This window comes from Coregonus lavaretus (genome assembly GCF_964263955.1).
Source record: "Coregonus lavaretus genome assembly, chromosome: 27".
Taxonomy (NCBI): Eukaryota; Metazoa; Chordata; class Actinopteri; order Salmoniformes; family Salmonidae; genus Coregonus; species Coregonus lavaretus.
The window spans coordinates 45648896-45665671 of NC_140014.1; the positions used below are offsets into that span (position 1 = coordinate 45648896).

At 46.5% G+C, this 16776-nt stretch overlaps 1 protein-coding gene across 3 annotated transcripts in view; it reads right to left on the reverse strand.

Annotated features, from left to right (window-relative positions):
* LOC311102897 (mitochondrial proton/calcium exchanger protein-like) overlaps positions 1-16776 on the reverse strand; it is an 80748-nt gene that overhangs the window by 18856 nt on the left and 45116 nt on the right. For all 3 annotated transcript variants that reach the window (XM_084144366.1, XM_084144368.1, XM_084144367.1), the window contains exons 4-8: positions 11785-11928; positions 3426-3563; positions 2369-2572; positions 1178-1297; positions 857-988 (exon numbers count right to left, since the gene is read on the reverse strand). In XM_084144366.1, the coding sequence (XP_084000492.1) occupies positions 857-988; positions 1178-1297; positions 2369-2572; positions 3426-3563; positions 11785-11928 (738 nt within the window). The remainder of the gene's footprint in view (positions 1-856; positions 989-1177; positions 1298-2368; positions 2573-3425; positions 3564-11784; positions 11929-16776) is intronic.

Sequence of the window (16776 nt, forward strand, 5' to 3'; positions counted from 1 at the left end):
CACCTGGGCCTCCTTAGCCTGGAGGGACGTACATCATGTTATACAGGATAACACCTGACCTCTAACCTTTACCCTTCACCTGGGCCTCCTTAGCCTGGAGAGACCAAGATACAGCACCAAGTCATACCCTAACCCTGAGCTCTAACCCTAACCCTGGGCCTCCTTGGCCTGGAGACAGAGCTCTAACCCTAACCCTGGGCCTCCTTGGCCTGGAGACAGAGCTCTAACCCCCATACCCTAACCCTGAACCCTAACCCTAACCCTGAGCTCTAACCCTAACCCTAACCCTGAACTCTAACCCTAACCCTGAGCTCTAACCCTAACCCTGGGCCTCCTTGGCCTGGAGACAGAGCTCTAACCCTAACCCTGGGCCTCCTTGGCCTGGAGACAGAGCTCTAACCCCCATACCCTAACCCTGAACCCTAACCCTGGGCCTCCCTGGCCTGGAGACAGAGCTCTAACCCTAACCCTGGCCTGGAGACAGAGCTCTAACCCTAACCCTAACCCTAACCCTAACCCTGGCCTGGAGACAGAGCCCTAACCCTAACCCTAACCCTAACCCTGGCCTGGAGACAGAGCCCTAACCCTAACCCTAACCCTAACCCTAACCCTAACCCTGGCCTGGAGACAGAGCCCTAACCCTATCCCTGGAGAACATATGTGAAGAAAACTAATGATGCTCCGGGTGACAACAGAAGGCTGTGTGGGCAACATTAAAACGTTTTTTTTTTTTCTCTCTAGAAATGAAGAGCGCTACACGTTTTGATCCCATGTTAGGATATCTGTGAGTATAACAACCCTATAAAATAATCGTTGTACCACTATTTTCACAGGTGGAAGTATAAATCATACGTACCACTATGTCAGGCAGATTCTGCAGGGTGGTCTTGAGCTGGTCTGCAGGGGAGAGAGTATCAGGGAGGAACATGGCCCTGGAGAGGAGGAGGAGGGAGGTGGGGATGTGCTGGTTCAGGTGCAGCTCCAACCACTGGAGAAGAACAACAAATACTTTACTACTTACCAACTCAATACAACACACTTACCAAGAGATCATCTCAATACATTAGTAAAGATGTCTCTTAAAACAGTTTTTAGGACCGAGGTTTAGTAAGTTTACTGTCTCTCCTCCATTAGGACACTGATATGTTCACAGATATATAATAATGTAATTTATTACCTGCTGGAGCTGTTCTCTCAGTCTCTCCTCTGTGACTCCCAGAGCTCTCATCCCTCGGACTCGACAGGCTGCCTGGAGCTCATTCACACTCAGAGAGTCCACCCCCTCTTCCGCTATCAACTGTAGTGGTGACAGACAGACAACAGTATTCAGTCATATTTAGTCAACACTGGTTACAGATGATTTCTGTTCTTCATTCAGCCTCCATCACCAAACTAAGTGAGTGATTAGGTTTAGGGGTCAGGGTGTCCGTCAGCACAGATGGCTCGTAGCTAGAAGTCAGGGGTCAGACGTTACAGACCTTGTCGTAAGTCAGGGGGTAGAGGTCAGGGGGTAGAGGTCAGGGGGTAGAGGTCAGGGGGTAGAGGTCAGGGGGTAGAGGTCAGGGGGTAGAGGTCAGGGGTTAGAGGTCAGGGGTTAGAGACCTTGTCGTAAGTCAGGGGTTAGAGGTCAGGGGGTAGAGGTCAGGGGTTAGAGGTCAGGGGTTAGACGTCAGGGGGTAGAGGTCAGGGGGTAGAGGTCAGGGGGTAGAGGTCAGGGGGTAGAGGTCAGGGGGTAGAGGTCAGGGGGTAGAGGTCAGGGGGTAGAGGTCAGGGGTTAGAGGTCAGGGGTTAGAGGTCAGGGGTTAGAGGTCAGGGGTTACAGGTCAGGGGTTACAGGTCAGGGGTTACAGGTCAGGGGGTAGAGGTCAGGGGGTAGAGGTCAGGGGTTACAGGTCAGGGGTTACAGGTCAGGGGTTACAGACCTTGTCGTAAGTCAGGGGGTAGAGGTCAGGGGGTAGAGGTCAGGGGTTAGAGGTCAGGGGTTAGAGGTCAGGGGGTAGAGGTCAGGGGTTAGAGGTCAGGGGGTAGAGGTCAGGGGTTAGAGGTCAGGGGTTAGAGGTCAGGGGTTACAGGTCAGGGGTTAGATGTCAGGGGGTAGAGGTCAGGGGTTAGAGGTCAGGGGTTAGACGTCAGGGGGTAGACGTCAGGGGGTAGAGGTCAGGGGGTAGAGGTCAGGGGGTAGAGGCCAGGGGGTAGAGGTCAGGGGGTAGAGGTCAGGGGGTAGAGGTCAGGGGGTAGAGGTCAGGGGGTAGAGGCCAGGGGGTAGAGGCCAGGGGGTAGAGGTCAGGGGGTAGAGGCCAGGCGGTAGAGGTCAGGGGGTAGAGGTCAGGGGGTAGAGGTCAGGGGGTAGAGGTCAGGGGTTACAGACCTTGTCGTCAGCACGGATGGCTCGTAGCTTCATGATGAGTTGGAAGCGAAGGAAGTTGTTGGTTCCTATAGACTGCAGCTCTAACAGACGACACAGAGCAACCAGCTGAGGACGAGTCAGGTTGTCCAGAGTCAACTCATCCTCAAACAGCTTAGAGAACCTGATTATCTGCTCATTACTGGGACGCTCCCCAGAATCACGGATCTACAGGGGGAGAGACAGAGACACAGGGGGACGAGGCAGAGATGGTTAGGGAGAAATAGGGGGACAGGGAAAGAGACACGGGGGACAGGGAAAGAGACCCAGGGGGGGCAGAGACATAGGGGGCAGAGACAGGGACAGGGCCAGAGACAGGGGGCCAGAGACAGGGGGACAGACACAGGGGTACAGATACAGGGGGACAGGGAAAGAGACAGGGGGACAGGAACAGACACATGGGACAGGGACAGAGACCCAGGGGGCCAGAGACCCAGGGGGACAGAGTGACAGATACAGGGGGACAGAGACACGGGCAGAGACATAGGGGGACAGAGACCCAGGGGGACAGAGACCCAGGGGGACAGAGACCCAGGGGGACAGAGAGACAGATACAGAGGGACAGAGACACGGGCAGAGACATAGGGGGACAGAGACCCAGGGGGACAGAGACACGGGCAGAGACATAGGGGGACAGGGGGACAGAGACCCAGGGGGACAGGGGAACAGAGACCCAGGGGAACAGAGACCCAGGGGAACAGAGACCCAGGGGGACAGAGACCCAGGGGGACAGAGACCCAGGGGGACAGAGACACAGAGACCCAGGGGAACAGAGACCCAGGGGAACAGAGACCCAGGGGAACAGAGACCCAGGGGAACAGAGACCCAGGGGAACAGAGACCCAGGGGAACAGAGACCCAGGGGAACAGAGACCCAGAGACACAGGGGAACAGAGATTTTATGGAGACAGGGACAGAGACACAGGGGTCAGAGACACGGGGACAGAGACAGGGGGACAAGGGCAGAGACAGAGGAACACAGGAGTTTTGACTGTAGCGATAGATGGATGGATGGATGGTACCTTCTGGAAGAAGGTAGAGAACTCCTCAGTGACGTTTCCCTTGGCAGCCTTGTTCCTCAGAGCAATCTCCTCCACAGTGTCCTGGAGGAATTTAGCCATCTCCAGCTTCACACGCAGCTCCGTCTTCAGCCTCTCCTCCTGGGACACACACACACACACACACACACACACACTAGATTAGGTAGGGCTAAGGTCAGGGGCAGGGCTAGATTAAAGGGGAGATCAGAGGTGCGGCTGGGATTATAGGGGAAGTGAGGGGTCTAAGGAAGGCTGTGGCTGGGATTATAGGGGAAGTGAGGGGTCTAAGGAAGGCTGTGGCTGGGATTATAGGTGGGATGGGATTACAGGGAAACTTCTCCGCTATAAACTATTTTGAGTGTTTTTCCAGTCTCCCTACATCATTATGAGTGATGAGATGTGTTTCAGACATAATTATGCAAGAATTTTTGCGGCAGGAGATTTCAACCAATGACGTCATAGGGCTCCCGAGTGGCGCAGCGGTCTAAGGCACTGCATCTCAGTGCTTGAGGCGTCACTACAGACTGGTTCGATTCCAGGCTGCATCACAACCGGCCGTGATTGGGAGTCTCATAGGGCGGCGCACAATTGGCCCAGCATCGTCCGGATTTGGCTGGTGTAGGCCGTCATTGTAAATAAGAATTTGTTCTTAACTGACTTGCCTAGTTAAATAAAGGTTAAATAAAAAATGTGTTTGATTGAGATGCTGTCTGATCAAAAAATGTATGGAGTCATGTTTCGTAGCAATTATTGTGGCCTTTGTGTTTGGCCGATTGCACGATCACTCTAGCAAGCGAGTAGATATGGTTATCCTTGTTCAATACAGGACGTTGTTCCCATCTGCCAGGACATTGCAGGATATAAAGACTACAGCCTGACGGGAGCCCTACTTCCGTCTCAAAACAGGGGTGATAATACAGTGAGGGAAAAAAGGGTTTGATCCCCTGCTGATTTTGTACGATTGCCCACTGACAAAGAAATGATCAGTCTATAATTTTAATGGTAGGTTTATTTGAACAGTGAGAGACAGAATAACAACAAAAAAATCCAGAAAAATGCATGTAAAAAATGTTATAAATTGATTAGCATTTTAATGAGGGAAATAAGTATTTGACCCCTCTGCAAAACATGACTTAGTACTTGGTGGCAAAACCCTTGTTGGCAATCACAGAGGTCAGACGTTTCTTGTAGTTGGCCACCAGGTTTGCATACATCTCAGGAGGGATTTTGTTCCACTCCTCTTTGCAGATCTTCTCCAAGTCATTAAGGTATCGAGGCTGACGTTTGGCAACTCGAACCTTCAGCTCCCTCCACAGATTGTCTATGGGATTAAGGTCTGGAGACTGGCTAGGCCACTGCAGGAACTTAATGTGCTTCTTCTTGAGCCACGCCTTTGTTGCCTTGGCCGTGTGTTTTGGGTCATTGTCATGCTGGAATACCCATCCACGACCCATTTTCAATGCCCTGGCTGAGGGAAGGAGGTTCTCACCCAAGATTTGACGGTACATGGCCCCGTCCATCGTCCCTTTGATGCGGTGAAGTTGTCCTGTCCCCTTAGCAGAAAAACACCCCCAAAGCATAATGTTACCACCTCCATGTTTGACGGAGGGGATGGTGTTCTTGGGGTCATAGGCAGCATTCCTCCTCCTCCAAACACGGCGAGTTGAGTTGATGCCAAAGAGCTCCATTTTGGTCTCATCTGACTCACTTTCATCCAGTTCTCCTCTGAATCATTCAGATGTTCATTGGCAAACTTCAGACGGCCCTGTATATGTGCTTTCTTGAGCAGGGGGACCTTGCGGGCGTTGCAGGATTTCAGTCCTTCACGGCGTAGTGTGTTTTCTTGGTGACTATGGTCCTAGCTGCCTTGAGATCATTGACAAGATCCTCCCGTGTAGTTCTGGGCTGATTCCTCACCGTTCTCATGATCATTGCAACTCCACGAGGTGAGATCTTGCATGGAGCCCCAGGCCGAGGGAGATTGACAGTTCTTTTGGGTTTCTTCCATTTGCGAATAATCGCATTAACTGTTGTCACCTTCTCACCAAGCTGCTTGGCGATGGTCTTGTAGCCCATTCCAGCCTTGTGTAGGTCTACAATCTTGTCCCTGACATCCTTGGAGAGCTCTTTGGTCTTGGCCATGGTGGAGAGTTTGGAATCTGATTGATTGATTGCTTCTGTGGACAGGTGTCTTTTATACAGGTAACAAGCTGAGATTAGGAGCACTCCCTTTAAGAGTGTGCTCCTAATCTCAGCTCGTTACCTGTATAAAAGACACCTGGGAGCCAGGAATCTTTCTGATTGATAGGGGATCAAATACTAATTTCCCTCATTAAAATGCAAATCAATTTATAACATTTTTGACATGCGTTTTTCTGGATTTTTTTGTTGTTATTCTGTCTCTCACTGTTCAAATAAACCTACCATTAAAATTATAGACTGATCATTTCTTTGTCAGTGGGAAAACGTACAAAATCAGCAGGGGATCAAATACTTTTTTAATCCAGGTTCACAGGGAGCTATGTTACCATGCACTGTCTATCTGAGATGGCTAGCGAAATAATTACAATGGCTGCTTCTGGTGATTCCTCTTTCCAAAAAGAGCTGGACGACGTAACAGGTTGTGATGGTCTTTTACATACTAACATAGGAACATACGCCCTATTCATTTGAGCCGGAATACACTGAAGAGGAGTTGAGACAGCGAGATCAAGAATTGCGAGACCAGAGCAAGCAGCGATGGGGACAGACTAACGGTCAGACTATGTGGGAGCTGTCCAGCCATGCTGACAGAAGAATGTCTGTGCTGCAACGAATTAGAGAGGGTCACTGCAGACCCCATGGAACGTGTGTGTAACAGACCATCGAAGTTTCAACACATATATGGATTCTGGAAGGTTCTTCAGAACATCCAAGATCAACTTGCGGCAGCAGCCTAGACCCGCTGGACCAGGAGGGCAAATGACAAACGAGGAAGTTATTTTTGCTGTCGGTAGCAACATAGCTAAGCTCTCTTTTCACACGAAGCAGTGTTGTTCAGTACAGTATATAATTTTGTGATCGATTCGGCCATAATGGGGCTTGCTAGTACCACTACAAGCCAAGCTAGCTAGCTATGTTTGCTATACCCAAAATGTACTGTAGCCTAATGTTATAGCTAGCTAGCATCAGTGCATCTCATTATGAGCAAAATTGGAGGAATGTTTTAATGATTATGGCAGAGAGTAAAGAAATGGCTTGATAACTCATTTCAGGTTAATGATACCTGTGTGTTGGAGCTAGCTAGCTGGCCTCAGTGCATCTCATTATTATGTGTGTTGGAGCTAGCTAGCTAGCCTCAGTGCATCTCATTATTATGTGTGTTGGAGCTAGCTAGCTAGCCTCAGTGCAGCTCATTATTATGTGTGTTGGAGCTAGCTAGCTGGCCTCAGTGCAGCTCATTATTATGTGTGTTGGAGCTAGCTAGCTGGCCTCAGTGCAGCTCATTATTATGTGTGTTGGAGCTAGCTAGCTAGCTAGCGTAGGTTTGTGAGATATTCATGCTGCTACAGTAGGTACACAGTAATGATTGCCCATGAATGTCTAATAACGTTTTCGTCTTTCTCACATACCCTCGAGGTAGCTTACAGATTTCGTTTTGAGTTTGTTCTACTTGGGGAGAAGCTAGGCCACGCCTCCTGCTTGTGTTGTTGGGGCCATTCAAGCAATTTGTTGGTCTGTGGTGAGCAATGAGGAGCAACCAGACGCTGCACCGGACACATTTAGGAAATTACTTCATCCAGTTAGTAATAATGATGCACCCACTACGACAATGACATGGTGTAGCCGCCACCAGGCTTGATGTGATTTATTAGGATCCTCATTATCCGACAGCTAGTCTTACTGGGGTCTGACACATAACAAAAAAATACATTACAGACAAAATACTTTACAATTTACATTTAAAAACATGAACATGTAGTATGTGTGTGCATCTATCAGTTAAACATACATGTCAGTACATACACACAAGTAGAAAAATGAAAATATGAAGAGTGGTACTCAGTGATGTGCTGGATTTGCCCCAAACATAAAGCTTTGTACTCCGTACATAAAGTTAATTTCTTTGCCACATTTTTGCAGTTTTACTTTAGTGCCTTATTGCAAAAAGGATACGTTTTGGAATATTTAAATTATGTACAGGCTTCCTTCTTTCACTCTGTCAATTAGGTTAGTATTGTGGAGTAACTACAATGTTGTTGATCCATCCTCAGTTTTCTCCTATCACAGCCATTCAACTCTGTAACTGTTTTAAAATCACTATTGGCCACATGGTGAAATGGTTTCCTTCCTCTCTGACAACTGAGTTAGGAAAGACGCCTGTATCTTTGTAGTGACTGGGTGTATTGACACACTATTCAAAGTGTAATTAATAACTTAACCATGCTCAAAGGGATATTCAATGTCTGCTTTTAAAATTTTTACATATCTACCAATAGGTGCCCTTCTTTGCGAGGCATTGGAAAACCTCCCTGGTCTTTTTGGTTGAATTAGTGTTTGAAATCCACTGCTCGAATGAGGGACCTTACAGATAATTGTTTGTGTGGGGTACAGAGATGAGGTAGTCATTTCAAAATCATGTTAAACACTATTATTGCACACAGAGTCCATGCAACTTATTCCGTGACTTGTTAAGCACATTTTTCCTCCTGAACTTATTTAGGCTTGCCATAACAAAGGGGTTGAATACTTGACGCAAGACATTTCATCTTTTCATTTTTAATTAATTTGTAAACATTTCTAAAAACATAATTCCACTTTGGCATTATGGGGTATTATGTGTAGGCCAGAGACAGAAAATCTCAATTTAATCCATTTTTAATTCAGGCTGTAACAAAAGGTGAAAAAAGTCAAGGGGTGTGAATCCTTTCTGTAAGCACTGCATGTCAGTGTTCCGTAAATGTACTTGGCGAATAAAGGTGATTCTGATCATTCAACACTTGTTAAAAGTTATAATCGTCCAACTCTGCAGGGGGGTCATGGGGTCAGGGGGGGTCATGGGGTCAGGGGGGTCATCGCTTGCAGCAGCCGTTCTACACACAACAGATTCTCTGACAGTAGAAAGGAGAGAAGCTCTCCGACTGGTACAGAACTACAGTCTCATGGCTGTTTAACTAGGAACGCCCACAGAACTACAGTCTCATGGCTGTTTAACTAGGAACGCCCACAGAACTACAGTCTCATGGCTGTTTAACTAGGAACGCCCACAGAACTACAGTCTCATGGCTGTTTAACTAGGAACGCCCACAGAACTACAGTCTCATGGCTGTTTAACTAGGAACGCCCACAGAACTACAGTCTCATGGCTGTTTAACTAGGAACGCCCACAGAACTACAGTCTCATGGCTGTTTAACTAGGAACGCCCACAGAACTACAGTCTCATGGCTGTTTAACTAGGAACGCCCACAGAACTACAGTCTCATGGCTGTTTAACTAGGAACGCCCACAGAACTACAGTCTCATGGCTGTTTAACTAGGAACGCCCACAGAACTACAGTCTCATGGCTGTTTAACTAGGAACGCCCACAGAACTACAGTCTCATGGCTGTTTAACTAGGAACGCCCACAGAACTACAGTCTCATGGCTGTTTAACTAGGAACGCCCACAGAACTACAGTCTCATGGCTGTTTAACTAGGAACGCCCACAGAACTACAGTCTCATGGCTGTTTAACTAGGAACGCCCACAGAACTACAGTCTCATGGCTGTTTAACTAGGAACGCCCACAGAACTACAGTCTCATGGCTGTTTAACTAGGAACGCCCACAGAACTACAGTCTCATGGCTGTTTAACTAGGAACGCCCACAGAACTACAGTCTCATGGCTGTTTAACTAGGAACGCCCACAGAACTACAGTCTCATGGCTGTTTAACTAGGAACGCCCACAGAACTACAGTCTCATGGCTGTTTAACTAGGAACGCCCACAGAACTACAGTCTCATGGCTGTTTAACTAGGAACGCCCACAGAACTACAGTCTCATGGCTGTTTAACTAGGAACGCCCACAGAACTACAGTCTCATGGCTGTTTAACTAGGAACGCCCACAGAACTACAGTCTCATGGCTGTTTAACTAGGAACGCCCACAGAACTACAGTCTCATGGCTGTTTAACTAGGAACGCCCACAGAACTACAGTCTCATGGCTGTTTAACTAGGAACGCCCACAGAACTACAGTCTCATGGCTGTTTAACTAGGAACGCCCACAGAACTACAGTCTCATGGCTGTTTAACTAGGAACGCCCACAGAACTACAGTCTCATGGCTGTTTAACTAGGAACGCCCACAGAACTACAGTCTCATGGCTGTTTAACTAGGAACGCCCACAGAACTACAGTCTCATGGCTGTTTAACTAGGAACGCCCACAGAACTACAGTCTCATGGCTGTTTAACTAGGAACGCCCACAGAACTACAGTCTCATGGCTGTTTAACTAGGAACGCCCACAGAACTACAGTCCCATGGCTGTTTAACTAGGAACGCCCACAGAACTACAGTCTCATGGCTGTTTAACTAGGAACGCCCACAGAACTACAGTCTCATGGCTGTTTAACTAGGAACGCCCACAGAACTACAGTCTCATGGCTGTTTAACTAGGAACGCCCACAGAACTACAGTCTCATGGCTGTTTAACTAGGAACGCCCACAGAACTACAGTCTCATGGCTGTTTAACTAGGAACGCCCACAGAACTACAGTCTCATGGCTGTTTAACTAGGAACGCCCACAGAACTACAGTCTCATGGCTGTTTAACTAGGAACGCCCACAGAACTACAGTCTCATGGCTGTTTAACTAGGAACGCCCACAGAACTACAGTCTCATGGCTGTTTAACTAGGAACGCCCACAGAACTACAGTCTCATGGCTGTTTAACTAGGAACGCCCACAGAACTACAGTCTCATGGCTGTTTAACTAGGAACGCCCACAGAACTACAGTCTCATGGCTGTTTAACTAGGAACGCCCACAGAACTACAGTCTCATGGCTGTTTAACTAGGAACGCCCACAGAACTACAGTCTCATGGCTGTTTAACTAGGAACGCCCACAGAACTACAGTCTCATGGCTGTTTAACTAGGAACGCCCACAGAACTACAGTCTCATGGCTGTTTAACTAGGAACGCCCACAGAACTACAGTCTCATGGCTGTTTAACTAGGAACGCCCACAGAACTACAGTCTCATGGCTGTTTAACTAGGAACGCCCACAGAACTACAGTCTCATGGCTGTTTAACTAGGAACGCCCACAGAACTACAGTCTCATGGCTGTTTAACTAGGAACGCCCACAGAACTACAGTCTCATGGCTGTTTAACTAGGAACGCCCACAGAACTACAGTCTCATGGCTGTTTAACTAGGAACGCCCACAGAACTACAGTCTCATGGCTGTTTAACTAGGAACGCCCACAGAACTACAGTCTCATGGCTGTTTAACTAGGAACGCCCACAGAACTACAGTCTCATGGCTGTTTAACTAGGAACGCCCACAGAACTACAGTCTCATGGCTGTTTAACTAGGAACGCCCACAGAACTACAGTCTCATGGCTGTTTAACTAGGAACGCCCACAGAACTACAGTCTCATGGCTGTTTAACTAGGAACGCCCACAGAACTACAGTCTCATGGCTGTTTAACTAGGAACGCCCACAGAACTACAGTCTCATGGCTGTTTAACTAGGAACGCCCACAGAACTACAGTCTCATGGCTGTTTAACTAGGAACGCCCACAGAACTACAGTCTCATGGCTGTTTAACTAGGAACGCCCACAGAACTACAGTCTCATGGCTGTTTAACTAGGAACGCCCACAGAACTACAGTCCCATGGCTGTTTAACTAGAAACGCCCACAGAACTACAGTCTCATGGCTGTTTAACTAGGAACGCCCACAGAACTACAGTCTCATGGCTGTTTAACTAGGAACGCCCACAGAACTACAGTCTCATGGCTGTTTAACTAGAAACGCCCACAGAACTACAGTCTCATGGCTTTTTAACTAGGAACGCCCACAGAACTACAGTCTCATGGCTGTTTAACTAGGAACGCCCACAGAACTACAGTCTCATGGCTGTTTAACTAGGAACGCCCACAGAACTACAGTCTCATGGCTGTTTAACGAGGAACGCCCACAGAACTACAGTCTCATGGCTGTTTAACGAGGAACGCCCACAGAACTACAGTCTCATGGCTGTTTAACTAGGAAGCTGTTTCCTACATGTTCCTATCGTGAATCTGAACAACCATTGGGGTAAAAAAAAAATCCAGACCATTCCTTTAAGATTAGGGTTAAGGAGGTGGTCCTACCTTCTTGGACTGCGTCTCAAAGGTTGAGGGCAGCATGTTGGGGAAGAGCTTCAGCGCCACAGGAAGCAGGAACTCCATGAACGGCACAATGATGAACACCAGGAAGGGGAGGAGTCTAAAGACATCAGCACAAGTCCTTAGGAACTGGGGAGGAAAATATATATTATTTTGTTAAAAACACAGTTTATGTTTGTATTTGTATTTATTATGGATCCCCATTAGCTGCTGACTCTTCCTGGGGTCTGGCAAAATTAAGGCAGTTATACATTTTAAAAACATTACAATACATTCACAACAGATTTCACAACACACTAAGTGTGTGCCCTCAGGCCTCTACTCTACTACCACATATCTACAACACAGAATCCATGTGTACGTGTGTGTATAGTGCGTATGGTATCATGTGTTTGTATGCATGTGTGTGTGTCTCTTCACAGTCCCCACTGTTCCATAAGGTGTATTTTTATCTGTTTTTTAAATCTGATTCTACTGCTTGCATCAGTTACTTGATGTGGAATAGAGTTCCATGTAGTCATGGCTCTATGTAGTACTGTGCACCTCCCATAGTCTGTTCTGGACTTGGGGACTGTGAAGAGACCTCTGGTGGCATGTACGAACCAAGCAGAGGGCAGTATTTATAGAAGTTAAAAACACAGTTTATGTATGTACGAATTAAAGGGCACTATTTATATAAATTATGATATTAAAAAAGAGTTTATGTACACTACATGGTCAAACATCTCATTCCAAAATCATGGGCATTAATATGGAGTTGGTCCCCCCTTTGCTGCTATAACAGCCTCCACTCTTCTGGGAAGGCTTTCCACTAGATGTTGGAACATTGCTGTGGGGACTTGCTTCCATTCAGACACGAGCATTAGTGAGGTCGGGCACTGATGTTGGGCGATTAGACCTGGCTCGCAGTCAGCGTTCCAATTCATCCCAAAGGTGTTTGATGGGGTTGAGGTCAGGGCTCTGTGCAGGCCAGTCAAGTTCTTCCACACCGATCTTGACAAACCATTTCTGTATGGACCTCGCTTTGTGCACGGGGGCATTGTCATGCTGAAACAGGAAAGGGCCTTCCCCAAACTGTTGCCACAAAGTTGGAAGCACAGAATCATCTAGAATGTCATTGTATGCTGTAGCGTTAAGATTTCCCTTCACTGGAACTAAGGGGCCTAGCCCGAACCATGAAAAACAGCCCCAGACCATTATTCCTCCTCCATCAAACTTTACAGTTGGCACTATGCATTCGGGAAGGTAGCGTTCTCCTGGCATTTGACCCATGCCTCAATCTATTTAACATAGTAACAAAACTCCCCATCAAAATCCATCAGTTTAAGCTAGAGATATGTTTTTTTGCCTGGGCTGCGTCTCAATCCCCCTGTAGCAGTCTGCCGCATCTGCAGTGGAATGTGGCAGCGCTACAGCCCTAGGGATTTACACCGGTAACCGGGATCTTTCTCCAAAAAGTTCACTCAAGTTAGCCAAAAAGCACCTGGATGATCATCAAGACTCTTGGTAGAATGTTCTATGGACAGATTAGTCAAAGTATACATTTTTGGACGACATGGTTCCCATTATGTCTGGCGAAAACCAAACACGCATTCCACAGTAAGAACCTCATACCAACGGTCAAGCATGGTGGTGGTGGTGGTGTGATGGTTTGGGGATGCTTTGCTGCCTCAGGACCTGGACGACTTGCCTTAATAGAAGGAACCATGAATTCTGCTCTGTATCAGAGAATTATACAGGAGAATGTCAGACCATCCGTCTGTGAGCTGAAGCTGAAGCGCAGCTGGGTCATGCAGCAAGACAATGATCCAAAACACACAATCAAGTCTACACACAATCATAGACTCCCGAGTGGCGCAGTGCCACTAGAGATCCTGGTTCGAATCCAGGCTCTGTCGTAGCCGGCCGCGACCGGGAGACCCATGGGACGGCGCACAATTGGCCCAGCGTCGTCCAGGGTAGGGGAGGGAATGGCCGGCAGGGATGTAGCTCAGTTGGTAGAGCATGGCGTTTGCAACGCCAGGGTTGTGGGTTCGAAAAAAATAAAATAAATGTATGGACTACCTAACTGTAAGTCGCTCTGGATAAGAGTGTCTGCTAAATGACTAAAATGTAAAAATGTACATGAAAATGGTTAAAAGCAAAACATTTGAAGTTTTGGAATGGCCTAGTCAAAATCCTGACCTAATCCCAATTGAGATGTTGTGGCAGGATTTGAAACGAGCAGTTCATGCTTGAAAACCCACAAATGTCGCTGACTTAAAGCAGTTCTGCCTGGAAGAGTGGGCCAAAATTACTCCACAGCAACGTGAAAGACTGATCAACAACTACAGGAAGCGTTTGGTTGGAGTCATTGCAGCTAAAGGTGGCACAACCAGTTATTGAGTTTAAGGGGCCAATTACTTTTTCACACAAGGACATTGGGTGTTGCATAACTTTGTTTATTTTAGGACAATATCAGTCAACAGAACAGCCAGAGTACAGTCCAGTACATCAGGACAATATCAGTCAACAGAACAGCTGGAGTACAGTCCAGTACATCAGGACAATATCAGTCAACAGAACAGCCAGAGTACAGTCCAGTACATCAGGAAAATATCAGTCCAGTACATCAGGACAATATCAGTCAACAGAACAGCCAGAGTACAGTCCAGTACATCAGGACCATATCAGTCAACAGAACAGCCAGAGTACAGTCCAGTACATCAGGACAATATCAGTCAACAGAACAGCCAGAGTACAGTCCAGTACATCAGGACAATATCAGTCAACAGAACAGCTGGAGTACAGTCCAGTACATCAGGACAATATCAGTCAACAGAACAGCCAGAGTACAGTCCAGTACATCAGGACAATATCAGTCCAGTACATCAGGACAATATCAGTCAACAGAACAGCCAGAGTACAGTCCAGTACATCAGGACAATATCAGTCAACAGAACAGCCAGAGTACAGTCCAGTACATCAGGACAATATCAGTCAACAGAACAGCTGGAGTACAGTCCAGTACATCAGGACAATATCAGTCAACAGAACAGCCAGAGTACAGTCCAGTACATCAGGACAATATCAGTCAACAGAACAGCTGGAGTACAGTCCAGTACATCAGGACAATATCAGTCAACAGAACAGCCAGAGTACAGTCCAGTACATCAGGACAATATCAGTCCAGTACATCAGGACAATATCAGTCAACAGAACAGCCAGAGTACAGTCCAGTACATCAGGACAATATCAGTCAACAGAACAGCCAGAGTACAGTCCAGTACATCAGGACAATATCAGTCAACAGAACAGCCAGAGTACAGTCCAGTACATCAGGACAATATCAGTCAACAGAACAGCTGGAGTACAGTCCAGTACATCAGGACAATATCAGTCAACAGAACAGCCAGAGTACAGTCCAGTACATCAGGACAATATCAGTCAACAGAACAGCCAGAGTACAGTCCAGTACATCAGGACAATATCAGTCCAGTACATCAGGACAATATCAGTCAACAGAACAGCCAGAGTACAGTCCAGTACATCAGGACAATATCAGTCAACAGAACAGCCAGAGTACAGTCCAGTACATCAGGACAATATCAGTCAACAGAACAGCCAGAGTACAGTCCAGTACATCAGGACAATATCAGTCAACAGAACAGCTGGAGTACAGTCCAGTACATCAGGACAATATCAGTCAACAGAACAGCTAGAGTACAGTCCAGTACATCAGGACAATATCAGTCAACACCTCCTCTTCTCTCCACCTCCCTCCATCTCTGTCCCTCTTACCAGAGTATTACAAACAGAACAGGAACTAAATAATCCACGTGTATTGAGCACATCTTTACTATGGCAGACATTTTCTTTAAAGCAGTATCCAAATCCATTGAATGTAGTGATCATAATATAGTAGCCATATCTAGAAAAAACTAATTTCCAAAGACTGTACCTAAAATAGTGTATAAGCGATCATACAAGAGGTTTTGCAATGATTCCGATGTCGAAGATGTGACAAATATTTGTTGGTCTGATGTGTGTAATGAGGAACATCCTGACGCTGCACTTGAAGCATTTATGAAACTGCTTCTTCCGGTTACTGAAAGGCATGCACCCATCAAGAAACTGACTGTTAGAACTGCCAAATCCCCATGGATAGATGAACTGAAATACTGTATGACAGAGGGACGAGGCAAAGGGAATAGCAATTAAGTCTGACAACACTACAGACTGGCAACCATACAGAAAACTGAGAAATCAGGAAACTAAACAAAAAGAAGAAACTATATTATGGAACAAATATAAATTATATAAAAGAATGATAGTAAAAAGCTCTGGAGTAATTTAAATGAAATTCTAGGCAAGAAAGCAAACTGGGCTCCATCCTTCATTGAGGCAGATGGCTTGTTCATAACAAAACCCTTTGATATTGCCAACCACTTTAATAACATTGTTGTTGACTAGATTAGCAAATTTAGGTATGACATGCAAAGAATAAACATTGAGCCTTCATATTCACGCATAACGTTCCAAATAATGAAAGACAATCACTGTAGTTTTGAGTTCAGCAAAGTAGGAACTTTTGGAAAAAATTGTGTTTGACCAATTACAAAGTTATTTTACAGAAAACAAATCAACAACAGACTTTCAGCATGCTTATAGAGAAGTGCACTCAACATGCTCGGCACTGACACAAATGACTGATGATTGGCTGAAAGAAATTCATAGTAAGAAGATCGTGGAAGCTGTTTTGTTAAGACTTCAGTGCAGCTTTCGATATCATTGATCATAACCTCTGCCTTATCATGAATGGACAGTTACCCATCTAATAGAACACAGAGGGTTTTCTTTAATGGAAGTTCGTTTGAGTGTGTTGTACCGCAGGACAGCTTGCTTGGGACGTTATTGTTTTCTGTTTTAACTAATGACCTTCCACTGACCTTGAATAAAGCCTGTGTGTCTGTACGCTGATGACTCAACAGGATACAC